Here is a 27,347-nt window from a genome sequence, read left to right on the forward strand (position 1 = left end):
ACACCATTAAGGGGTCACTTCACGCAAATTATGCAAATACACAAAAAAGAGCAAGATAACCTTACTAGACTAAACTGTGGTTTTGTAATAGTCACAAATAATTTCTGAATGGTCAGTTCAGTTGAACCATGATAGGCTCCCTTGTTAATATACTGCCTTTGATGGGTGCAGCTGACAGGCCTTTTTTTTTTTTCTCCCTCCAGGTAAAAATGACGGTTCAGTCGGAGGTCATCGGTATTTCCACTGTAAACCGGGTTATGGGGTGTTGGTTCGACCGGACCGGCTGTCCTGCCGCGATCGGACCAGCCGGCGCACGGGGGACTTCCCTGCCCCCGCCCACGTCCCTGTCTTGCGAGGAGAAGCCATTGTTGCCCGGCGGGGGGAGAACCGCAAGTCCTGGAGCAGTTGAAACAGGGAAAGTAGGACCTGGATGGGAGAGATGAACTCCCCATAGGCCTCCTTCTCCTCCTCTTCCTCCTCCTCCTTCTCTCTTCCTCCCCTCAGCTATGCAACAGGCTCAAACATCAGAACTTACATACTGCCTACCCTACACTCACTACATCCATTCACATCCAAGCAATGGATGGAAGTAGAATAAAGACAATGAAGAGACAATTCAGAACAAATTGAAGAAAGACTATGCAGAGTATATAGAAGTCCGTGGAAGGACTATTTATCACGTGGGAAGAGAATGCTAAATGAACGTCGGTCAGTGGGAAGACTGCTGAGAGTGAATGGAAGTCAGTGCAGACTAACTCCTTTAGGTTTGGGGTGTCGGAGCTCTGCAGGGGTGTAGATGAAACGTCGCAGAGTGGATGATTTACCTCAGAGGTGCTTTCTGAGCTGATATACAGGGATGCAAACTGGTCACATTGTAGGCAGGAGAACATTTTGATTCCAGTTCACTGGGAATATATTTTAAGAGTGCAGACAAATCACTTCCAGAATGAAAAGCCTTCACCCTTTCCCCTTGGATGCCGGCTATTATGATTTGCCACTTTTTCTTCTACCCACCATTCATCATGATGATCATTAGTAGTCATAGCTATGAGAAACGATCAAAAGATACCGGATGGCTGTTCTGATTTACAACCACATTTTTCAAGCTGAGAGCACTAAATTGAGCATATTGAATTTTCCTTTGGTGTTTCTTTAGCATTTTTCATCCTCCGCTCACATCTCACCACAATGAGTTTCGTGTCCTCTGCGAATGAGGGAACAGGAGTGGATTTTATTATATTTGGGGTCCTCATGACGTACTCAAACCGGTGTGTCATGCTGTGTGTTTGCATCCCTGGATATGATGTCTCTGCTTGGTAGACCTGAGGCCGTGTGTCTCTGAACCCTGTGCTGCCACTCCGCTGAGCTCTCTGCGTCTAGAGACTGACACTTTGACTCATTGTTTGAGACTCGTCTCCTCCTGGACTCCCTTTCTTTTCTTTTGAAGATGGATCCTCCCAGAATGTGCCTTCACCATGGCTTGGTTTGCGTTTGTTTTTGTCTATATTTAATTTCTGTTAACTGTGTTTGTGTTTAAGAGAATGCCTTGTGCTAAGTGTGAGGTGATCTCAGGGACTGCAGAGGGGGAAGGAGGGGTGTGTGTGTGTGTGTATGTGTGTGTGTAAATGTTGTACAGTGTTGCCCTGTTTGCAGAAACAATTCATATTGTCGTAGCTGTGTCGTCGTTGAATATATGTGTAAAGCAGGAAAAGTTGTGTCCTTTTGTTGGACAAAGCCACTATGGGAGCAAGTTGTTTGTACTGGGAGGCTTTAAAAGTCGATTTTGCACTGGAGACGTTGGATTAGAAGCATCTGTATGTCAGCAGAACGTGTCTGTGGGCGTGGTGCAGCGAGACAGAGAGGGAGAGGAGCGTGAAGGGAGTCCTCGAACCAACGAGTAATGTGAAAATGGTTATTGATGACCTGAAACAGGAGTATATTCTCTGTCTGTGTGTTCTGATATTTGGACACCAGGGGGTGCTGTAGGTCTCTGGTGTTGTTGGTGGGGATAGGCATGTGTATGTGCTGAGGAAAAGGACGTGAGATGGACACGCAGAAGCTCTGCTGGGTATTTCACGCTTGGGAAGAGAATTGATTTGCTTCTATGCATTTGATCTGTTTTTAAAATGATTTCTATTTCTTAATGACTGACAAAAACTGGGAGAACACGCTGTACGTTTTTGGGGAAGTATTAAACAGGAAAGCAGTCCTGAGTGACTGAACATTCCTGGCACGTCTGCTGAAGAAAATGCAAGATGATGCGGCAGACTTTGGGCTTTTTTATTTTTAAATTCGTTTTTTATTGAACATCACATTCCAGAGGACCGCTACATCTAACAGTTATTGTTTGTGGAAAAGCATAAGCAGCAAGCCACGGCACAAGTGTGTCAGACGTTATGTACACCAACATTTCATGATGAATGTTGACAGAATATACACGAGGGCCCAATACTTCCATGAATTAAGTGGTCGGAACTGTCTCACCAAGTGAGCAATAGGCATGTTGATTTGATGATGCAAAAGTAATATTTCATCATCATCATGTGGTTACTGTAGTACCACGTCTCATTTACTTGCAGCAGATTTTCTAAGTTTATATCCTGATGAGGATAAACCTGACATTCAGTCTATTCATGTATACTAAGGAGTCCATACAGATTTCTGACGCGATGATGCATCCATATGAATACATTATCTGGAGTACTACGTGCATGTTAACGCACTCAGTATGCCCAAACACTATCATCATGTTTATGGATGCAATATGTTGCTCCTTTCCTCTTTTTTTTTAATATATAAATATATATATCATGCGTCTTCTTAATTCACGAGGCCTGAATTTACTATTTATATTTAAATGCCTGTACACATGCATTTATCGCATGAAAATTGATAAACGCCTTTTTTATTTTAATAATTATTGCACAAATGATCACATGAAAATTGCTGCTATTAGCATTGTAAATCTACCTGTAAATGGATCAGTTGTCTGACACTCTGTATCTCTTACTGTAATCTAGATTGGAACTCACTAGTTTGTTGTTGTTGTTGTTGTTTTTTTAATCCCAGATGGAGAAACTAAAGTGAGTGCTTTGGTTCAGTCGCCAATATATTTTAAATTTGAAGCAGTACAATTCCTAAAAATGAGGCACTTTGACACGTGAGCCTTGAAAATGATGTGTGAGTAAAAGGCTGAAGTATTTCCTGGGTGAGGACGAGGAAGTGTATTGTTGGCGTTGCATTGTTGGAGTAGGTTGCGAGGAGTTGAAAGTTAAAGTACGAGACGAGGAGACGATATATCGCCGTAGCCGAGTTATTTTCTGTGTATTTATTATCTGGCCTTAAAGCCCGGGACCCCGGAGTCCTGGTTAGTTGGTTACTGTAGGTGGCTGTCTTGGTATGTTTTTGGTTGGCAAGTTGTGAAGTGGTTTGTAGGTTTATAATATTGTGGTTCATAACAGTTTTGTGGTAATGAAGGAAGGGAGAAAAGAGTTTTGGTGTTTTATTCTATGTGTGTGTGTTTGTGTGTGAATGTTGGGTGGACCAGGCTGGGATTCAGTTGCGTCTATGAGTTCTTGCCAAGATGGGAAGTGACCACCAGCTGCCTCTTTAGTTATATTATATTTAGGATTAAGCTCAGAGCAACAAACCTCCCTGCTCTCTCGATAAGTTTAAAGTTCCCGTCTGTGCGGCTGGTGTACTTCCCGTCCTGGTCTCGGCTCAGGGCTCTGTTATCGGGGTTCAAGATCACTTCAGGCTTCTGGATGTCCCTTTTATGTTCTTGTGCCTCACAACCCATGTGACTATGTATCTTTCCACACACTGTTTTCATATCAACGACATCATTTGCACAAAAGTCTCCAGAGGGAAATGGAGGGTTAATTTCTCATATTTGTAGGAAGAAACATGATCTTACCGCTCAACTTTCACGACAAAACACGACTATTGGAAGTTATTATTTTACACGACGACGGAGCTAAGCTCAAACATGGTGGTGATTAGCGACTTGGTTACAACTGAAACCTGTCTTTTTCCGAGTGTCTTTTCAGTTGGCAGCATCACTTATGCATAACTTTGTGAGATTGTGACGCTGACATTAGATAGAAAAGCCATTTCAATAAGGAACTTTAAAAAGAGAAAACTAGCGTTCGTAATGACCGTTTTGCTCAGAATGGATTTAATGTTGTAAGTTTATTTCAGTGGTCTCCGTGTCTGCCACTATAGAGATTAGAGCAAAGCCACAAGTGTTATTGCTGTATCAACCATACGAAACGCATTCAGTTCCATTTTTATTGATGCAATTTGTGTCCAAGCATATTCATATTGATCCGTATAAATCTTCATCCCCAGTTTTTTTTTTTTTTTTTTTTGTTAACTGTTTTTATTCTTTATTTTCTTGTCTTAAATGCTTCTTTTTGCTCTTAATTTGTTTGCATATCTTTGTCGCATTCACTTCCTGGCGTGTTTCCTGTCGCTCTGTGGGATGACCGGTCTGGAGCAACGTGTCCCCTGCCTCAACGTGGCCTTCAACCTGGAGCCAGACTGGTTTTTTAGCAGGAACAATCCCAGCTCTCTAACTAAACGCATCACTGCTGTACTTTAAAACTTTAGCACTGTGATATTGTTTAACAGGATCATTCCAAAAAAGACATATAAAAACCATTCTGGTTGACTATTTATAAAAGACAGTAACTTTATCTTGTGAGGTAGGTCAGCTGCTGTCAGGTTTTAAACACATCAAAGGGATTTCGATTAACATCTAGTATTACTGCCTTGCTGGAGGGGCCTGATGTCCACACAGGGAATTTTATATACCGGCATTAAAAAATTAAAAATCGGTGAATCAACAACCCACCACTGCCCTATAGCAGCATGCCTGACAGCTCCTGCCTACCTGGGGTCAATACGCTACCAGATCTAAGGGGACGCTCTGTTTTTAAAAGAAAATAATTTACCTGCAGAAAAGTAGTTGATTTTTATATTTGCCAGGCACTACAACATCTTTTCCTGCCTTGGTAGCGAGTGTTCACCGTTTTTTTTTACTACCTCTTTCTCGCCTGCCCAGAGTGTTTTCTGCCAACTTCTTCCCTGAGGCCTTTTAGCTGACAAAGGAGTTGTAACCTGCTTCACTGCTGGCTGCATCCAGTTCAATAACTGTGTGTTCTTAAATATTACAATAAACCACACAAACGAGCAATACATGGCTGTCGGGGGATGCAATGCAGACTTGTTGCAGGTTGTGTTTTTGTTTGTTTTTGCAAAGATCGATTATTTCAACAGGAAAAATTCAGTTAGAACTTTTTGTCTCGGTGCATTTTTTAAAGGCAGTTGGTATCAACGCAATGTTGCATTAAAGATTTCCTAGGTACCAGCAGCCATATTTAACTGAGCTGTGTAATAATGGAAGGCTAATCGGAGCTTGAGGAGAGGGCTTGGTGCTTGCTAAGTCAGGGAGTTTGAGTTTCCTCCTGCAGTGAAGCCCCTCCTGTCCCTGGAACCTTTCACACGTTCAGCTGTTTAAATAATCAGACGTGGGCTCAACTCGGCCTCCGCCTGGTCAACAGTATTACTATATCATCCCAACTACATTATCAATTGTTTTGTTGCTACTGTTGATTCTGTGGCGCGGGTTTGCCTTGATGTGTCATTTGTGTGTGAGTGCACCATTGGAGTGGTCTATGTATGTATGTATATATATTATATATGAGCATATTAAGACTTATAAAAAGACAAATCTGAGCACAAGTTTGGGTTTTGATTAATTTAATTGTTTTATGTAATTCCATGCTGCAATCCAAAGAATAAACATGTATTATAATACATTTATAATTCTTTTTTTTTAATCGTCTGAACAGTAATCTGGTAAGAAAAAATAAAAAGGACACTTAAAAGAGTATTTGTTTTTTATTTGTACCACACCAAATAAATGTGTTGTTACGAGAAAGCTGACACATTTAAACGTAAGTGGTAACTGATGTTTGCTTGTGTTTTCTGTGCACATTGGTGAGAATTATAACACATTTCATAATGAGGTGAGGTAACTGCATTCCTCAAAACAAACCTCTAAAACGTCTTAATTGACTTACAAATTAACTTTGTAACAAAACAAACCCAACTCATGGTCGGCCCACTTTTTCTTTTATTCTTTTATCAGGTTGAAGTTAAGAGGATGAAGTTAACTCGGTTGTCATGGAGATTTATCCATTTCCAAGCTCAGCACCTTGTCATAATATTGAAACTCCATCCACCAAAGACTGTGTGATGCATTCAAAAGCTCCTGAAAATTCATCTTAAAATTAACATTTTTAAGACTTTTTAAAGGTCCCATATTATGAAAAACGGGTTTTCTCTGGTCTCTACACCTATAAACTGGTCCTCCCTGAGCCTGTCAACTCAACGCATGGTCTCTGCAGCCCACCCACTGGTACAACGGCACTCCTACAGGCTGTTCAGATTCAGCTCCCGTCATTAAGAAAAGAGGGAGTCCTTTGCATCAGCTGAACTCTTCTGCGCGATCATAGGAGATAACCTGAAAGGGGGGCGTTCATCACCGAGGTGAAGTTCGGTGTGTCCTGCGGTGAGCCAGTATTGTTTGACAATGTTGTCGCTCAGAGCTTGACACGCAGATTGCTCTGTTGTTGGTTGTACAAATCAACATAAGTGCTTCTATTCTGTCCCAGCTACAGAAGAACAGAAGAGACGGTGGTTGCGTTTCATTTTTAATGACAGTGTGCCGGCTACGGTTCGTGTTAGCTTGTATGCGTGTGCTAACCACTTCACATCGGACCGCTTCGGTAACGAGGGTCAGTACAAAGCTGGCTTTGCCTCAACACTGACCCTCGTAAAAGGATCTGTCCCAACCATACGGGACCCAGCAACTTCACCTGAGCCACATAGGCGAGCCATAGCGATACATCCACCATAAATATTGGCGCATGCTACTGCAAGCATAAGCGGCATCGTCTTCGTGGCTCTCGAAGTAGGCGATGACAGACGGAGCTCATTAGCATTTAAAGGTGCAGGCACAGAAACGGCCTGTTCTCAGGAGAGCTCCACAGAGCTCATTTGAGCAACTTTTAGACAGCTGAAATTCAGGACCACAGATGGGTTTGGGGCAATGCATATCAAATACAGTGTTGTTGGACCTCTGACAGCTGTGTGGAATTGATGAAAAACAGTATAATATGGCACCTTTAAATGGTTTAGAATGAACTTTGGTTTCATAGTTTTAGTAATTTCACATACCTGTGTTTTTCTGTCTGCTCTAAGTAGGTGACATGGCAATAAAGTTGTTTATTGAATTGAACATTTGGAGGCATCAAATAGCGTTTAGCGATATTTGCACGCTGGGTCAAATGTGATCAAACCACACCCACGTGGTCCCGATGAAGCTTAGCTGAGTTTTGGAACGTTTAATGTTGAAAGGATACATTCTTTTTCAAACTGAACTGTAACTGAAGTATCTGGTCTGTTCAACGGTCAGTTGAACAACAACACATTCTAGTTAGGATTTAACCAGAACCAGATGTTCCATGAGCGAAGGTGTAAGGAATGTTTAGGTTTGGGTGGAAGATGACAAGAGGCCCAGTAGTAAATTAAACTTAGCTATCTGATGGGGCCCAGAGACATAAATTAGTGTTGTCTCTCTTTGTGTGTGTGTGTTATACACTAGCTATAGGAAGTAAAGCTCATATAAGGGAGTAACTGCCGACATTGCGAAACTACACATAACCTTATAAGTACAAAATAAAGCTTTAGGATGGAGCGCCTGGCAACCTCTCTCTTCCATTGGAGGAGAGGATACATTTACTAAGGTGACAGGATGAGCGAGAAGGCCGATCAGGAAGTAGAGGGCTTTAAAAGAAAGACGTGGCAGGGACTGTTTGGATTTCCTTAGATTCGAGGGCAAGAAAGGACTTCCCAGGTGGAACAGGATTTGGAAGAACCGGGTGTGCACGCACGGTTTCGGACGGCTTGATATCTGTTTAAATAAAGATCATTCTCATTCCACCAGCCTAACCCCTAAGATTCATTTATCACCAATCTACACATCGACATCTTTGGGGAAATTGCCTAAGAAACCACATCACTGTAAGTGTTGCTTCTTTAGCTGTGGGTGTTTAATGTTTAGAAAGATTGAGTTTTCAGGGACAGTCTACAGTAGTTAGACTTCATACACATTCCCTGTGTGGAACCGTCAGCCACGGCACACACTGTCACACACACACCAAACAAACCAAGACACACTGCGTGGACTCAGATCACTTTTTATTCCCTTGCAAATAGAATATCAATAAAAACACCTTAAAAATAACAAATAAGGTTTATCCAACAGATGAAAAAGTAACAAAAGGCATATGTAGATTTTCTACATAGCGATTACAGAACAGTCTACCGTCCAAAAAAGGCACTAAATCTTGAAATAGAAAAGAACGAAGGGGGATTCAAATCAATTCAACGTGATACAACAAATGTCCTGCTGAGGTTTGATATTTTTTTCCCCATTCTATAGAGAATTATTGAATATTTTATTGCCAAAATGAAATGAAAACCACTGAGAAGTTTAAAAAAAGGGTTTTTACATGACTGATAAAAATGTTTGAACCATCTTTTTAAGTAGTATTTATTTACAGTCATGGGCTGACTAAAGAAGGACATTAAGACATTTACATTTTATGTTGAATGCATGATTTTTTTTTTTTCACCTAAATAAAAACAGCATTTCAGAATAGAACTCTGCAAACGTCATACTGCATCTGGTGTGTTCACGATATCGACGAAGGTAAAGAGACGGACGACGGCAACACTCAGTCCTGAGGCGGGAATGGACTGAAACACAGATCAGCTGTGCTTTCTCTTTGTTCACGCAGCAGACCTCAGATCAAATCAAGATGCTCTACAAACACCTTCATCAACATCCATCACCTTCTCTTAACTAAAAGCCTGTTGTGCCAATCCAAACACTCTGCTTAAGACAAATGTTTGCTGTACCGTTTGTGTAAAGGGGCGGTTTTGCCGGAGGAAGGTGGATTTGGCAGGAGAAAGACAAACGGGATCAAGAGACAGCCGACAACCAGGCATCGGATCCGACACATCATCATCGCCCCGGCGAAGAACCAGCGAGTGGAAGCTCATCCTTTTAAACTAAACAGTACAGTGAGGCAACGGAGGGCTAAAGGCAGACGCTTAAACTGCATTTTAACCAATGAGAAGACACGACATGCTGCAGAAACAAAGTGCACACGAGCAGCCGACGCCGACTGAATCTACCTGGAAGAGCGAAGGCTTCCCATGTCGTCTATGGAGAAACATGGACTGTGTTTCTCTTTCATGATATTGATTGATTATGAGAAGAATAGACACTTGATTGAAAAAATGCAAAATAAACGCACAGAGCCGGTTTAGGGTCAAAAACTGAAAGAAAAATGAAATGGACCAATCAGTAGGAATGCTATCTGTAAATAGGAAACGAGATCATAGATTGTGTTATTATTGTGTGTTTTGTCTTTTTTTTTTTTGAGTCTCATTTTAATTGTTTTCAGTTCGTTTTCCTTTCAGATCGTTTGGCTCTAAAATGACCACTTTTTCATTTCAAATGGATTTGCTGCTTCGGAACTCCAAAGTCCAACTTCATGAGAAGACCATGAAGAGGCAGCAAGTGAAATGATTCTAAATCCTGAAATAATCTCAAAACAGCACGTTGTCTTAAATGAACCCACAGGTTCACCTCAGAAAGGCTTCTGCTTGGCAGATTTAAAAGAAGACAAAAATAAAACATCGTCTAACCCTTCGTGGGATAGCATATTGATATTTTGGTGTAAATAATACAAAGAAATGACAGAATGCTACATCACTGACTAATGATGCCTCAAAGTTTTACAAACGCTTAAAGCAAAAGACACCTGGGACAGCTGCGCTGCCGTACAATTAATGAGACATTCCACCACAAAACTTTTATTCTCTCCGACGTTCAATCTGAACCCAACACTGACGGGTTGTGTTAGTACTCCACCAGGATGAGGGGGGATCGTTTATATATAATATTAAGTATTATTAGAAGCATTTCTTGGATTACGTGGAAGCAGGAGCTTATGAATGATAACGTTTTTTTTTTTTTTTTGAGTGGAATTTCCCTTTACGATCAAACTTAATATCTATTGGCTCAAGTTTAAGAAGGAATTTCCCTTTTAGAGGACACCGACATGTCTGTTGTTCCAGATCAGCCAGCGAGTCTTTACAGCCTCGTCACAGTTTGCCGCCAGCCTCGGAATAAGATCCGCTCCACAGTTCCTTTCACTGTCGAGCGTCTTCGATTCACATTGAAGCAGCTGCGGGGGTGTAGCTTATAGCTGAGGGGAGGTCAGTGAGGTATTTGTGTCGAGTTTTAAACTCTGAACTCGTAGCTTAGCCTGTAAAGCACCTGGTGATGAACAATGATGAACCGGTGGGAACGGAGTCGCGTTAGCGTCGGCCGTTACGGAACATCATGGGTTCGGATACAGTGACGTACGTACAGCCATTGTGGAAGTTCTTCTTCATGCACTGAGTCAATACGCTGAAATAAATAAGGCACTTGAACTCAAAACCAATCAGTACATAAAACGTCACATTACTGAAATGATTCTGGATAACTGAGAGGCCAAAGTCAGGCATTATTAACTCGTGTGAGAAAGTGTTGTCGTGGCGGTTGTTAATGTGTGACAGAAAGGTCACGCTACACAGTAAACCATGCTTATGCAACAAAAGGAGGCGGATGATAGAATCCCTACCGCGTTGAAGAAAATCAGCAGTGATCAGCTGCTGAACTTGAACTATCGGTGACGTTAAAATACAGTTTTCAATCGGAAAGTTTAGCCTTCTTTATCATCTGGTCAGGAGAATCATACGATTGGTCGAGTTCAGGCATCATGGTAGATCTGCACTCTTTCTAGTAATATTGTTACAGGTGGCTAAGGTGAAATGGTTATCACGTAACTCATCTTTTTTTGCCTCTTTTAGCTCATTGTTTTGTTTTCCAGCCTGCAAACTCCACTCTCATCAAAACTTGTTTCTGTGATTTCAGGAAAAAGCCTCCAATGAAGCCACAGTACGCTGCAGGAAAACGTAGTTAGCAACTAGCTAGAGGAGCATTTGGCAGCCAGAGACACACATTCATGGTGGAAGCCAAAACAGAGCTAAAAGAGGGAGACTGTTAAAGTCGATATTAAAGTCAAAGTTGCTGCTAAATGTCCAACACGTTAGCAGTAGCTTGTGTGCTAACGTGTGCTATGATTTTTAAAGATGCAACCAGTTATCAGACTGTTAAGTATCTCCTGTCCAGAAAGATAAAAAAAGGCAAAACCTCACGTTTAATAATTCTTTGTCGGGATGAAGAAGAACAAAAATGCAGAGAAAGACTTCTACAATGGCTCTACTGGGATAAATATATCTTGAATTGACTAGTTTACTAATTATTTTCCCTCTAAAGAACACTTCTTGCTGTGGCTGTTTCAAGAGAATCCAACTCACCCACAGCTTCCCAAATCACCTTCCTACTGCCTCTCGGGTCCGTCAGCCGTTCACACTGATCTGTGTTTAAACAGCAGGGACTCCACGCGTTGTGATATCGATCCATTAAAGTGTCATTTAAAATGAAAGTACAATTTAAACTTGACAGTATGTGTTTAGAACACATGGCATATCGAGCACGAACACGGATATACCTTAAAAAAAAGGAAATGCATTTTCCTTGCAATAATTTGACACATCTGATGCATCTTTGATTAGCGTATCTCTAACACATAGTTCCATCCAGGACTATCACACACTCAGAAAATACATAAAATTCAAAACTTAATACTTTGGCTAATGCGTCACTCACCTTTCATCAACAAGAAAGACTCATACCGATAGTATCTCTCATTTGAAGCTAATATGTCTATATACTGTAAATAGAAATGGGTCAGGGTATATATAGATATACATATATACATATATATATATACCCAACAGTTTATATAATATACTGTATATATGTGTGTTTATGCATACATACATACACACGTGTAGTATATGTATGAATCCACGTTACACTTTCATTTGTAGGATCTAAACAGCGTTGTTACACTGTTAGATACCTCCCATCTGACTGATCTGTATTGATTATAGATCATCTCACAGTGATCATTCATTTTTCCTGATCACAAACTAATAACACCTGGACATCCGTGTTTCTAGTTTTCATACAAATCTGTCAACAGTTTCAGCGACCTTCAACAGTTATGTATTGAGTAACTTTTGAGTAACTTTTCTTTATTACTTGTTTTTCATACGGAAGCAAAGAGAGGCCATAAGGATTTATGTGTTATGGAGCAGCCAAATACCCAGTTTTTAAATTTCATCTTGACTGAATACTTGATATTTAAATACTGCAGATTTTTTTTTATTTATTTTTAAAGTATTTTATCTAAAAAGTGTCGTTTTAGGGTTTTTAAACTCATTTTTGCAGTTTTCATCTTGCACAATTAAAAAGAACTTCTTTGAACCCTAAAAAAATGTCAAGATAAAAATACTAAATTCAAGTTGCTGAACTTTCTTCATTCCTTTTCTGCAAAAAATGATCAGGATACGAGAATAAGCAGTGAAGCCTCGATTAAATCGATCAGACTTCTGGCCTATCAGGTCCTTTTCTGTCAGTCATGTGATCCAAAAAGGACAAGCGTCTGAAAACCCCACACAAAACAACAACAAAAAGCCACTGAATTGCATTTTCTGTTATTGGATTGGAATATTTGAAATACTTGCTGGGAATTCAACTACTCAAATTCAGAATTATGAATGTTCTCCATTCATTGTTATTTAAATTCCAATTAGGTATTCCTTTCTTTGCTTCCATATAATGAGCTTATTCTAGCAGGGCAGGGGGAGGAGGGTTGGGGTCATTCTGTTTCTTTCTCGTTTTGACATTTTCAAATCATCGATGGCCCACAGAAACATTACCAACGAGCTGTGACCTCCAAGAAACTGAGCTTATTCTGCTGTTCTTCTCACTGGAAGGAACCAACAGCGAAATGTTTAAAATATTATCAGCTGTAATGAAATGCGCAACAGAATTTCAAAACAATCAGGTAAAATGAAGTTAAATGTTCAAATTCATGCATTTCTCCTTTGAGGCTGTTCAGTTGTGTTGAGATCACAGTGCAAGACCCTGAAATTATTTGAACCCCGTGTCAAATACAGTGTCGTCCTGCGGTGGAAAATGCAGTTTTCCAAAGAAATCCGAACAATGCATCGCATCTTTACGGAAGGTTTAAAATGCCTAAAACAAACAAACAAAGTAATAAAGTGAAAAACAATACACATTTCTATGTGCATTTTTTTCCTTATGTGTCATGATTAAAGAATGTATAATCTATTTCACTTTATGTGTTTGATTTGGTGTTATTTGGGCATTTTTAACCTTCCATAGTCTGCTGGGGAGAACTTAAAGAAATAAAAGTGTATGTTATTATTATCATTATTATTACTATTATATACTAGTAATGCCTATAAGAGTGTAGCAGAGCAGGTTGGTGGTTGGAGGTAGGGTTGGGAGGTATCTCAGGGTTGGACGTTACGTGACTTTTGGTCTTTTTTTTTTTTCTCCACTTATTACATTCCTATAAAATCTGCTTGCATATTAACACACCTCTGATCCTGCTCCATTCATCACTCTGGTAACTCCAATGTCCACCGCCCCATTTCAGTCGTCTTCCAGCGTTTCCGTCTTGATGTCGTTCCCGATGCTGCACCCCGCCCCATCCGCCTGATTGGCTAGGGCTTGGTTGCTGTGATTGACGGCCGCCTTCTCCAAACCGATTGGGTCCTGGGACTCGGACAGCGCGCTGTGAATGGTGGGTTCGTCCTGGAGGGAGGGGGAAGGGGGAGACCAGGAAACGCCTGTCAATCTGGAGCCTTCCGCCTGAGGGCCCGCCCCTGACACGAGGGAGCGACCGATTAGAGAAGTGCCCCTCTGTCCAGACAAGCCTCCTCTGCTCAGGGCGGAAAACCAGGTGGGGAGCAGCGTGGGTACCTGAGCGGGGAGACCAGAAACAAAGGGAACGATTACTAGTCGTTTTTTTCCCAGACTTTCCAAAGAATGTTTTCCCTCGCCTCTTCATCTGAGGCCAGAGCTCTTTGATGAGCAGTTGCAGTGAGGTGTGTGTGTGTGTGTGTGTGTGTGTGTGTGTGTGTGTGTGTGTGTGTGTGTGTGTGTGTGTGTGTGTGTGTGTGTACATACCTGGGTTGGAGAGGACAGGTCAGCCCGACTGAAACCAAACTGCTTGGCTGAAGCTCTCTTGTCAAACAAAGACACCTCACAACCCTGTAACAGAGCAGCACGCAGGTTACAAAATAACCAGGTCAAGGCTGCGACCGCCGAATTCCTTACAACTACTTATTTATAATGTTTGAGTCAAATACGTGACTGGGTGTAGATCTATACAGGTTACACAGGGAGGAATCCAAACATGCCAGGGTGGTTTCCTGCACTGTTTAACCCTCCTCACTGAGACTCCTCACACAAACTTCCCACAACTCATTGACATCGAGCGCACCTGGTCGGGGAAGTCGTTGCCGTCCACCTCGTCGCTGTTGGACTGACCGCCCGGACTCTGAACCTCGATGCCGTGGCTCTCCAAGATGGCTGCTTCTTCAAAAACACAAACCTCCTCATAGCATATCGGCCTCGGACAACAACGCACTCGTGTTCAAGCAAACGACGATGAGGGAGTTTGGCTTTCCAGGAGTCGTGAGAGGAATGTGTTCTCCTCACGCAGCAGTGTGTGTGAATGTGTGTTTATATGTGTGTGTGTGAAATACTACAGCAGTGTTGTGACAAGCCGGATGGCACCTAAGTGTGTGTCTCTGTTCTACAGAGAGCAAAGAGCATCCAGTTGGTCAACAAGGATGTGCACTGAAGAGTAAAAGCTCTTTTATGTGTGTGTATTGATTTATTTGGTCCACATACTGAATGGATGGTTCTCAGAGATAATATACAGCGAGTTTAAGTATCTGCCTTTAGTCGCACTGGGACATATTGTACGTATAACATCCACTACTGTTGACGCACACATACAGAGGTAGACATTACCAATGTTGGCGCGCCTCTTGATGTCTTTGCGGCGGTTGGCAAACCAGTTGTAGACCTTCAGAGACGTTACCCTCTCCAGATCCGACAGCTTCTTTCCTGTAACACACAGATCACAGCTACTGGGCAGCTGCTCCTCTGTCCCCCGGTCTCTCCCTGGGATTGTTGAGCCGCATTCAAGCGTATTTCATTCCCACGCTCAGAAATTCTTTCTTAGTTTATATATACTGTATATATTATACATTTTGTCAAGGGTGTGAGTTTTTCTTTCGAATTTTACAAGTTTATCCTCAGCTACTACATTAAGTTTAGAATAAACTGTGTAGCCAAAATAGACAAACACCCGTAAGGACAAAACTATCCCCATTGAAATCCACTATTTTTGTGCAAATCGTGCATTTTATCATAGCAGGCGTTCAATCGTGGCTTGTCGTTTTCACTATTTCAAACACTATTAATACAAAGTATTTATATAGCTGTGAGGCACATGGGTTTAGTCGTGTGTTGGTCACGATGTGGCTCTTCTAGTTGCAACATGAGCAATATGTAGGGAGGGAAGAGAAAACCGAACCAGTTCTCGAAAAGGATACAACGGGATAAACTCACCACCTTTACCAGATGAAGTAAAGGGATGCAAAGTAATGGACATGACGGAGGGAACAGCACAGTCGTTTTCCCTTTATGATCATTTATTTCCCCTCTATCATACTAAACAGAATATGATTCATAGCCAATAACATTTCTGGAAATATCCATGGCTAAATATGACTTTGATAACTTGTCCATGTGCAAGACAACGAGCCCTGCTCCTCTCCCTCAGTGAAATCTGCTACTGGGATCAAAGAGCTAAGCGCCTGCTTTATAACTGTGAGTCAAGTTGCTTCAACTAAAGAGTGAAACTATTTTATCAGCCAAGCAATGGTACTGACACTATTATGTAATGTACTTTTTTTATCATTTCCATCAAATCATTTACTCCTGTTTTTACGTACCTGGTTTCTGAATGACAGCATTGCAGGCGGTGGCGATCTCCTCTCTCTTCGCTTCATCAGGGTACTGGTTATCAATGAAGTAGCTGTAAAACACACACACACATACACATACACATACACATACACACACACACACACACACACACACACACACACACACACACACACACACACACACACACACACACACACACACACACACACACACACACACACAATCAAAACATTAAAGCTGCAAACAGTGATGAATGGGCATTTGAGGACATATTGGTTCAGGCTGATTAGAGAATGTACATCGACCAAATGAGAAGTCAATGACACTAAACTATTTGATTTCCTGTTGGCTTTTGGGTGAACCTCCAAGTGGCTTTTTTACACCACTTTTATACCTGCCGACCGAATGTAATATATGTAGGTCAAACCTGAATGAGGAGCTTAATTTTAGGGATATTTTAGGGTCCAACCAACGTTTGTTACATCTCCTCCTCAACTAGCTCACAGCTCACCTCTCCATAACAGCCAGGCACTCCTTCCTCCAGGTGAATCTGCTCCCTCGCCGCAGACGGAAGCCCCCAGGGGCCGAGCCAAACGGAGGCGGGGCTTGCTGCCATTCCATCACGTCCTCCAGAGCCATTGGGGTGGCTCGCATGGCCAGAGTGGCACCTGAAGTCACAAAAGACAGATCGTTGTTGCGCGTGCCGAACAGTGGGATGCCTTACGGCTTCTCATTATTTTCTATTTAGTGGTTCTCCGCCTAAAAACATGTCACAAATACAATGAGGACAAATAGAAATTCATTACACCCTTACGTTTATTGGAGAGCATCAAGCCAATGAACCAAATTAAAGTCAAGGGATTCCAATTAAAGCATCATGCTAGTTATTTCATTCTTATTCTTTTTCAAGGGAAGACACAGGGATCACTACACTGCACTGCTTGTTTCGTGCATTCCACTGTGTCGACTTAACACAATGCAGCCATTGTTCAATCACAGGAAAACAGTTTACAGTTATTTATTTCTGTAACCAGGGACCATCTCTAGATGCCCATAAAAACGCAAACACACGCCATGGAATTTCTTTTCTGTGAGGAGACTCTTTGATTATAACTGACGTCACACGTGCTACTCTACAAACGCCGGAAACTTGAGCTCGGCTGCAGAATTAAGGATTTCACAGCTATGGATACCGATGAACCGAGGTCCATTTTTTTTCTTTTCTGCAGTGACGTTCCAGAGCTGTCAGTCTGGGCTGTCCAGGGTCCGACTCAAGGAGACTTTGGTACCGTAACATGTTTCTCAACAGATAACAAGCTCTTCCTGTTCTCTTGCGGTACGGACTGTCCTCTAAGACTGAATGGTCTGCATTTTGCTCAGTCAGCATTAAGTCACTCTACGTGTTATTGAAGTCAGAACTGCCAGTCATGCATTCAGTTCAGCCTCTTATTCAACACGTTATCACTTTTGCTTTGTAGTGTTTTTTTTTAACAAGTGGAAGAGTGTGGGTGGGGGTGTAGGGGCTCTGTTACCAGGGCTGGTCTTCTCCAGCTGGTACCAGCGAAAGAAGGCTCGTTTCTTCTGCTCGCTGAGGTCTGATCCCTGCTGAAGGAGCCAGTGGGAGATCCGACTCTGGCTGATCCCTGGGAGGGAGAGGAAAGGGACCACGGTCTTTATCGCCACTGAGGCTGGAGCTGCTTGCATGTCATCTTGATTTGACGGTGATTTAGTCGATACTCACCCGTTACCTGAGCGACCACAGCCTGAGAGATCCGCCTGTTGGCCAGGAAGGACTTAATCTCTTCTTTGATCATAGCACTGTCCCTCCTACAAGCAGAAGGGGGGGAATCTACTGTTTAGCACAAAAGGACAATAACAGCCAGCTGTAACTCGGCAATCCACATTTACATATAGGTATATATTTATCTCCATGGCGGCGGCTGCTGGAGCCGACTGTGCGCAGGATTCAGAGGCCAGATGCTGCTGTAATATTCGCTGCTTTCTGGTTTGATTTCATCTTCACACACCCTCGAATCAATACCGCTCTGATTGCTGCTGCTTGACTGCAGACTACAGATGAGAGGTGTGTACAGTACTGTATGTGAGTGTGTGTGTGTGTGTGTGTGTGTGTGTGTGTGTGTGTGTGTGTGTGTGTGTGTGTGTGTGTGTGTGTGTGTGCACATTAATCCTTGTATCATTTAGATTCAGTGTGAGCTACAGGCAGAGTTGTCCACAATCAGGCCCTGCTCTCTGGTGCAGTGATCTACTCTACTCTGTGTTTATCTTTATGTTGCCAGTGGATTGTAACACCACATAAACCATTTTGATATTATTCATGATAATAATGATCACAATTATAACGTTCCAGGTATTAATTCTTGCCATGGTTGAAGCAAACTGTACCGATTTACAGAACACACTATAGAAGCGTGACATCGCTTTGGCATTCCTAAACGTCACTTTCTGGTTCTTCCTAGTCTAGTCAGTTCTGGTCCGACATAGTCTAGTCTGGTGTTACCTCATCAAGTCCTCCACCTTGTCATCAACATCGAGGTCCTCCTCACTGGTCTCAAACCCGTAGGCTGGTGCCGTCCCGCTGCCGCTCACCACACCAAGAGGGAACCGGGGTGGCGACAGCTTCCCGTTGGTGACGGCAACGAGGCCGTTCTGGACGACCGCTGCCATGGCGACGGGTGAGGCCACTGGATTCGGCAGAGGCGGGGAGGTGGTGTCGAAGTTGTTATTGGGGGACAGTGAGAGTCGGTTGTTGGGGAAACTTGTCTGAGTGGCGGCGGAAGTCATGGAGGAAGAGGCGACCACGGCGCTGGAAGAAGACAAGGAAGACGAGGGAGGCATGTAGGGAGGTTTGTGGGTCAGCTTGTGTCCATGTTGCCGTTCCAGGTGGTCCAGGGTGTCCAGGGCGTGGAGGACCTCCGTATGTGTGATGCCCGTCCTCCTCAGCCTCTGGAGGAGGTCAATCTGCTCGATGGTGAAACGAGGCTCCTCACACTGCTGGAACATCTGGAGGACAATATTTAAAAAAAATTTAAAGAACAGTACATTTATTGCACACTACAGTATTTTTATAACTCTATACAACATTTCATTATCGCCTACTCACTGGTTTTGTGTCAATATAATCTTCACATAGTTTAGTTTAGTTTAAACTATGTTTTAAATGCTGCCGCTATTCTTCCTGGTCAGTCACTGAACTGACAAACGTGTATTCACCACCGAGGGCAGAAAACAAGTGAAAGGACTCATCGTGTCACGTTAACAATATTTTCCAACATGGTAAACTCAAGCTCGATAGTTGTCTTCTGCTATGCATGGAATACGGACATGCCCTCGCTTTCCATTTCCCACATCATGCCCGGCATGCATGTAATGCATACATTGTTTTCTATGAATCCCTCATGTATGGGTGGTTTAGTTATTGAGTTTATGAGACATTGTACAGGGATAACATGACAAAGTCCTGGACTTTCCATCGTGGTCGCTGTTATTCCATTAGTTCATCCTCACCACAGCAAGATGGAGACATCCGTACATTGTGTTCGTTTTCATTTTCTTTTTTTAAACTGATTTTAATGTATTAAAAAGACAAAGTCCTTATTTTGAGAAGAAGAGGAGCACATCACCAGCAGACACGCTGTCGCCAGGCATATTTGTCAAGCTAGCATGTTATTAGGAAATGTTATTGAAAGTGGAATTTCAATGCAGTAACTTATTGCTGGCTAGTTAGCAACAGCTGGCTGTGCTAACAATAGATATGTGGGTTCTCTGTGTACTTGTCTACACGACATGTACAGTGGATTAAAAAAAAGGCCTCTTTGAGGACTATAAGAATATCCAATAGCGTCTGTTACTTTACAGGCCAGAACTTGAGGACTGCGCTTGGAGCAGTCACATCAGCTGTTGGACCTCTGACTGACATGTGATCAGCAGATGCTCCTCCACCAACAACTTATTGTGTGTTGTGTGGCACCATGGAGCGCTGGGACAGGAGCGCAGTTATGATACCCAGCTGCTTTGTCTGGAAGATACGTGATCGGTATCCAGATCCACATATAGGATCCATCCCTAGTAGAGTTTAGTAAGCATAGTATTGTGCAATATCAATGTTTATTTTTCACTATTTTGTTCTGCATAAACCTGTTCTAAATTATTTGATTAGAGATCTTTAAATTGTTCAAGGCCTTTTCCTTATACTCACAGCATAAACAATCCAACCATACCATTTATTCATTTTACAAGCTGCACAAATAATGAGAACCAGATGCATCATGTCACCCGTTTATTATTTTTGAAACACCATAAAATAGAACAAACACACATATTATAATATTGGCATAAACAACACGTAAAAAAAAAAAAGGAAAAACGGGTGGGGTCAGACTGTCCATGTCTTCTGTCTTCTCATCTTTAGATAGTGGTTGTCCTTTAGAAAGAAGATCATAATTACAAATCATTAATGTGAAAACTCTACAACATCGTCAGCGTTTTATGTAGTGACGAACATTAATAGCAGTTTTCTATGTCAACTATTGTGCAAGCTAAGTATAACTGTTTAGAGCATTTGTTGGTGGACAAAGCCTCACTTTCCTAAGTCTGAGCCATGACTTTGTTAAGAGAACTAATGTAGATCAAAACACGTAGGTTTGAGGTTTAGATCTGTAATAAAACCACCTGGCATACATGTTTACACTTTGGAATTCCTTACAACATATGGATTATTAAACTAGCTTTTAGACACAAGTATGTTACCGCTTCATGCTCAACCTACAGTAGCATTAGCCGACTCACCAAGTCCTCTGCTGACTTGCTTCTCCAACAGGTCCTGGGTCCAGGTCCACCTGACAGAACCAGGTAGGTTGGTTGGTCGGTTAAGAGATCAACAGGCCATCCAATTATTTTCTTTGGACCAACTTGTTGATTGGACAGGTCACAGAAGACGACTTTAAACATTTTTATTGACAGAGCATTTCATTTATTAATTGCTATCAGTTTGTTACGAGAATTAGCTTCTGAAAAGAATCACCTACTCAACGTTTAAAAGGCTTGTGGGTTCTGCACCTCCTTAATTGCAGGCAAATACACAGTGTGGTTTGGAATCTGTAAAGATTCAGGTTAGCTACCCTTGATCTGGTACCGTAATTAGGGAACCAGGTCTAGCTTCTTAAAGAGCGTGTCGAGGTACCTCGGTGCTCTACTGTACCATTCGAGATCCTCGGGCTGCCCACTCATAGATGATTAGTCAGCCCAAGATCTCAATTACTCATTCTTTGTAGCACTTGTGGGGCTATCACAAGAGTGTTAGTGGACTAAGACTTTCTTCGGTCGAGGACAGCCGTGCTTTGGACGATATTAAGTTGGATCCAACATGCTCTGCCTCGACCGGGTGTCGTTGGAGCTTAAGGAAGTGAGACCTGCCCACATGACTCCTACGACCAGCCCTTGAAGTGTCTCCGTCAACGCTTTTAGAAAGTAACCACCACACAATTTGTTCCACAGAGCCAGGCAGGTGATTGGATAAACCACGCGACAGGAGAAGAGCGAAAGCATGTTTTCCAATAGAGAAAAGCTGATACAACTGATGCTTATCTCGTTAGGAGCCGCCATTATTGTTTTGAACAAACAGTCACCTCTCTGTGTCGTCTCGCACACAGCCACGCCACGCCACGCCCATAGCTGCCAGTAGCTCCTCGCAGGGCACTGATTGGCTGATTGGACACATGCATTACTTGAAACCTGACAAGATGGATTTTCGTGTGATATGTGATCCTGAGATTCTCGCCTGATCTTGTGACATCGCGAGAATCCCCGCAAGGTAATTTCTGAAGACCGACACATCGAATCCCACGCAGAACCAAGGATAACACCACACACACACACTTGATCCGGACCCTTTTATATTTGCAATGCCGTCCTAATCTTCGGTTTGCCAGTACAGAGGCTGGTAACACAAGCATGATTTCCACTACAGTCCTCAGTCCCGGAACGATGTGCAAGCCAACACGAACACTTGAGAGCCTGATCCCTTTCAAGCTTACAATAAAGGAAGTGGTCACTGCTGGCTGCAGCGGCTTCACTTAACCAAAAAAACATGTGATCAAACCAAAACAATGCCTGTTAGTGCATTGGAATATGCTATGCATTTTTTTATGATATCTATTATTGCTGCTGTGATCTTTCTGTTGTATGTCGGATCTTGGATGCTGCTTTTTGACCCTATCTTGTCAAGAGTTTTTAATCTCAATGTGACCTTGTCAAATAAAATAAAAAACGACATACAGCAGAAAGCAAATTGATTAATGCAAATACTTGGGTATTTCAGAAAAACGATTGCTGGCTATAAATAGTGTCAAAACTGAAGGCTGGTGTAAAGAAAATCTACATTTTCTCCTTCTGATTAATGAATACATTTTCAGCTCATTAGTGACATTTTCTACCCACTGAGCTTCACATCCCCATCAATGAGACAATCACGGAACAAAATGGAAGAACGGTCACATCTGTTAGCTCCCTGTCTGCAGATGTAACACACACACACACACACAGACACACACACACACACACACACACACAGACACACAGACGTCAGAGACCAGCAGCTGCTATCCAGAAATGCAATGCATTCCTCCAGATTAAATAAAGGCTTTTATCCTTGTGGATCACCACCAATAATCATGCAACGTTCCCCAACTCGCATAATGTACGGTATGTTTTCACACCTACAAACAAGCTCACTTACATATGGCTTTAACAAAACACTGATTTTTTCTTTTTTTCTAGTTTCTAAAAAGACTGTTGTAATAATAGCCACTCAACTGAACAGAGAGAGGAGCACATAACACATCTGTCTTGATGCTTTTTTTTCTGATGCTGAGAAGAAAAACAGGCCACAGCAGGGAATCAAAGTCAGCAGAGCAGACATGTCAACACTTATAGAGGGGAGTGTGTGTGTGTGTGTGTGTGTGTGTGTGTGTGTGTGTGTGTGTGTGTGTGTGTGTGTGTGTGTGTGTGTGTGTCTCGCTCTCTCTCTCTCTTGGGAAAAATGCCAAACAAAATCTACATCTCAGGCAGCCAAGCTCCATACTTTCTCTCACTGCAGAGGATGAGTCACGCAATATAAAGTTTGACTGATACATAGTTTCCATACAGGATTGCAACAAAATTATAGGGAAATGAGAATCTCATGTATTTTGTTTTCATTTCGTAATAACTGGTCACACGTTTTACCTCGTGTTTACAACATTTTGATGAAGAAGAACATATTGCCTCACTTATTTCAGTATTTTCAAGTCCTCCTGCATTGCCGTTATTGCAGTTCTTTATAAAACTGTTATAATTAACACATTGCTTTACTTGCTCCTTACAGGCGACATCCTCCGGGTCTGAAAAGTGAAGCCGACGCAGGAATGCCTTTATCATGCATTCGTTCCAGTGGCCATCAGGGGGCGACTCATCTGGTTGCAAAAGGAAGTCACTTTTATCGCTAGTTTCAAGCAGTCTTCAAAACAGCATGATGTTCATTTAGTAAATTATGATTTATTTAGAGTCAAATAGACCATAAAGCAGAGTATGCTTTAGGGCGGGGCTACCTTGCGATTGACAGGTCTCTACCACGCCTTCTGGGAAGTCTGGGAATTGTTTGCATCTAACAATTTAAACACTCAGTGTGTTTTCAGTTCATGAAAATTAACTGGAACCTTGTTTGTCACCTAAAAATGTCATATTCAGTTTTCTGTTGTACCGAGCTTAACCCTCTTGTGACACTTCTGGTTGCAAAGAAACAAGATGGCGACAGTCAAAATGCCGAACTCGAGGCTTAACAACAGCAGTCCACAAATCAATCGGTTCCATGTAATACGCTTTCAGACCAAAGTATCTGTGGTTCCCACAACATTTCCCTGAGCATGCAAGGAAACCGAACATAAAAAAGGGAAACGCTGACTAATATCACCTAATTGAAAAGTAACAAATATGATGGAGATTATTATGCATTATGCAAACCGTCAGTTTCAGCTGTCATGCCTTTATTCAAACACCCTGCAGCAGGGAGATGATGGCAAATGAAGAAAGGAGCTGTGGAATGACATGCAACAATCTGATGTAAAAGGGTTAAAAGTTCATTTTTAATTTCAGCTCGACTTTGATCCCCTGCCTCAGGGTTCCTTGGGCTTCTTAACCCAATAAGCATATATTGGCCAGACTGTTGGCTCTACCTTCCGTTTTTTAAATCATGATGTACATGTGAATTGTGGGATCTTTAAAAACGACAAAAAAGTTGGTTGTATGCTATCTAATTTAGAGTGATCAAAGGAAAAAAGATATATACACAAGGGCAATTTCACTGGTACACATAAGACCAATGGGAGAGTTGCAAACAATGCACTGAAGCTGTGCCTATTTAAAGTTCAGTAAAGAGCAAGAAGCGCTGGCAAGACCGACATACACACTTCCACTCAAAACCGTGCGGTTTTCTAAAAGAGTTTCTCACAGTCTGTAGATGTAAAACCAATCCCAGTTTGTAAACTAAGATTACCACAAGCACTGGGGGCATTAACGAAACATTCCCAAAATGTGACTTCCACTGCATGCATGAGAAAGTGACATCTGAACAAATATTTGCAGAGATTATAATAATGAATGATAATCAGCCACCAGGGGAAAACAAGGACATCTTGGCCTCACCTGTCGACTCAGTGAGTCTGTAACAGCCACACTGGCAGGAAACCAACTTGCCTTTAAAACAGGTGCTTGGTAAAAGTCCCCAGGAGGAGATCACATGACCACACCTGAGGAAGGGCGGCCAAACAAACACTCCTGAAAGAAACCGCCCGCCCTCAGGTGCAATCTCTTCCACTAAATGAGAGGCTACATGTGCTGCCTCCCTTCCTTTGCTGACTTCAGACATGATGTGTGCTTCCTGGGAGTTCATTTAATTCCTTATCCATTTGATTTACCTTGTTGCTCAATATCTAGTGCGATGTTTTGATATATTGTGCTCTCTTTGCAGAGCTAAAAACGACACACAAACTAGACGGTGAGCTGATAAGAAAATGTGCCTTTGAAAATAAACTGCTCCACATGAACGGAACCTGCTGGCTGCTTCTCCTCCTGTGCTCATATCAATTAAGTCGCTCGTATTCCCAGTAGTGCTATTAAAGAAGATTATTAGAATTCATCACGGCCTAGCAGACAATAGCGTATACCAACAAAATGCATCTTTCCTCAACAGCAGCCTGAAACCAACTTTGCATGAACCGCTTTTGCCACAATCTTTGCCTGATCAACTTTTATTATTATTTTTTCCCCCTCCACACTATCTGGAGTGAGGATCCAGCCACCTTGGCGCTCACTTAAGTGTGCGATCGTGGCTGCAGTACATTAACAAGAGCATTTCCAGCTGCTGCAATCACACTGGTAATAAGATAACGTTGGTACATTAAGTAAAACGCAAAGTACTCTATCGTTATAAAGAGACAACATCAAGGGAGGAAATGTCTGAATATTTACCAAGCCATAAAAATGATTCACGTGTTCAGGTTTTTAATAGACGGGTCAGGTAAATGACATTAGCCGAGGGCTTGAGGATTCGGTGGACTGACCAAACCGGTCGGGGACTCAAACATGTGTTGTGTGCGAGAAGGGATAGAGGGACTAGTAATGAATCAGTGCTGACTGCTCCACTCCTTCAGAGATCTCTGCTAAGCAGCAGCAGCAGGAAGTACAGGAGTGTGGTCACACATGGAAACACACACACAATCCAGGGTCAAATCCTGAAGTGTCACCGAGCACCTACCAGCTCCAGGTGGTGGTCTGTAGCTGAACTCGAGCTCACCTCTGACCTCCCTGTAGAGGTCTAACCAGCAGAACCCCCCCCTGAGGGTTGCATTGTTAATGAATGCCACAGTTGTCTCTGTTCACACCTCCCAGACAAAAACCACACCATGCAAGACCAGGTGATACTCCCACTGCTGTGTGTGTGAGAATCTGTGCATTCGTTCAGAAATCACCACAAAGTCTTGACATGATTAATAAACCGCATTTCTATTTGTAAACCAGAAGATCCTAACCAGACGTGGCATGTAAACGTCGGCTGCATCCTGCTTGCAGACATGTGTACCAGCTGAGCACACAGACAAGTCGTTTAATTACAGTGGGGCAACTTTTTTAACTGGCCCCGAAAACCCCGAAACGCGACCAGAAACTGAACCGCTGGTCTCGTGTGGCCGCAGGAGACACCGTTAGCGGTCCCGAATGTCGAGAGGGAGCAGCGACGCAGCCTTCCTCTCGCAATGATCGATTTTCACGCCGAACCACGTTGGGGAAAAAGTGGATTTTGCGTTTGCCTGCTCGCAGCGAAACGACGACGCGGGACAGAGGGCGTCTCAAGACGTTTTACATAACATGAACGACAACTATTTCATCCGGCATACATCACACACACCAAAATCATTCCTCAAGCAACAGAATTGTACGTTTTTAATGGCTCCGTCCGTCGCAATTATCGCACTCTGCTGAAAACACACTGTGCTCGGCGGGTAGCGAGCGTTGTACGAGCAACTGGAAAAGTTGACATTGTGTTTAGATCAACTGTTTCTTTGTGAACTACGTGGGTGCCGAATTACAGGCGGACTCGTTGTTGTTCCGATGAGACCGTTGATACCGGTTCGGCTAGTGTAAACAGTGACCGCCAAGTAAAACGCAGCGGCGCAGCCGGATTTTTTATGGAGTTTTCAGTTATCACCGCACAGAGAAAAGGAAATGTACCGGGCTAGCGGTCGCTGTAAGCCTCTAGGATTTTAACTTACCTTGATATTCCAGTCCAAGAGCCTCCACAGATGTTGATTTTACCATATATCTCCTGCCTGGCGGCGCCGGGACATACAGACACTGACAGTTTTCCCAAAATGTCTCCTCTGTTTCTAATTGGGTTTCAATCCACCGTCAGACAGATTCGCCTTTTGTCCGGCAGACAGGCGCCATGTTGACACAATGTCGCAAGGTACGACGGGAGTCGCAGTTTACTGTACACACACACGCGCGCGCACACACACACCAGGTTCTTTTATGCGCGTATACAGTGTAAACACAGATGACTCTTTTAAAACCCGGCTCTGAAGAGCTCTCCCTGCTTCTTTGTTGTGGACTATCAGAGCTGCCGGATCCAGACTGATGTGGACTCAGTGCTGCTGCTGTGACGACCCACCAGGTCCCAGGTCCTTCATGCACATGAACACAGAAC

The 27,347-nt window shown here is 42.6% G+C and overlaps 2 protein-coding genes across 4 annotated transcripts in view; one reads left to right on the forward strand and one right to left on the reverse strand.

Annotated features, from left to right (window-relative positions):
- The window catches only part of kif13ba (kinesin family member 13Ba), a 38,977-nt gene extending 33,081 nt beyond the window's left edge, over positions 1–5,896 (forward strand). For both annotated transcript variants that reach the window (XM_084015714.1, XM_084015715.1), the window contains exon 39: positions 204–5,896. In XM_084015714.1, coding sequence (XP_083871840.1) covers positions 204–409 — 206 coding nt within the window. In that variant the 3' untranslated portion in view covers positions 410–5,896. The remainder of the gene's footprint in view (positions 1–203) is intronic.
- A 2,357-nt stretch (positions 5,897–8,253) lies between these two features.
- On the reverse strand, positions 8,254–27,097 carry LOC311019321 (homeobox-containing protein 1-like). 2 transcript variants are annotated; one of them, XM_084018649.1, is made up of 10 exons: positions 26,914–27,097; positions 18,612–19,114; positions 17,835–17,920; positions 17,626–17,736; positions 16,605–16,761; positions 16,099–16,181; positions 15,110–15,205; positions 14,574–14,662; positions 14,258–14,341; positions 8,254–14,050 (listed from the first exon to the last, which is right to left on the reverse strand). In XM_084018649.1, exons 2-10 carry the CDS (start codon positions 19,112–19,114, stop codon positions 13,721–13,723), a joined length of 1,539 nt encoding a protein of 512 aa, XP_083874775.1. In that variant the 5' UTR covers positions 26,914–27,097; the 3' UTR covers positions 8,254–13,720. The 2 variants fall into 2 exon arrangements, with proteins under 2 accessions (XP_083874775.1, XP_083874774.1); XM_084018648.1 differs by having other exon boundaries at positions 14,574–14,668.
- Between the last annotated feature and the right edge of the window lie 250 nt (positions 27,098–27,347).

Source organism: Eutrigla gurnardus (assembly GCF_963514095.1).
Source record: "Eutrigla gurnardus genome assembly, chromosome: 1".
NCBI classification, from domain to species: domain Eukaryota; kingdom Metazoa; phylum Chordata; class Actinopteri; order Perciformes; family Triglidae; genus Eutrigla; species Eutrigla gurnardus.

Excerpts from the sequence above, each read along its gene's own strand:
- LOC311019321 (XM_084018648.1), bottom strand. The coding sequence starts at position 19,114 with ATGTTCCAGCAGTGTGAGGAGCCTCGTTTCACCATCGAGCAGATTGAC. Across the intron at positions 16,762-17,625 it reads GCTGGAGAAGACCAGCCCTG|GTGCCACTCTGGCCATGCGA; the intron begins GTAACAGAGCCC and ends TTGTGACTTCAG. Across the intron at positions 14,669-15,109 it reads CAAGAGGCGCGCCAACATTG|AAGCAGCCATCTTGGAGAGC; the intron begins GTAATGTCTACC and ends GTGTTTTTGAAG.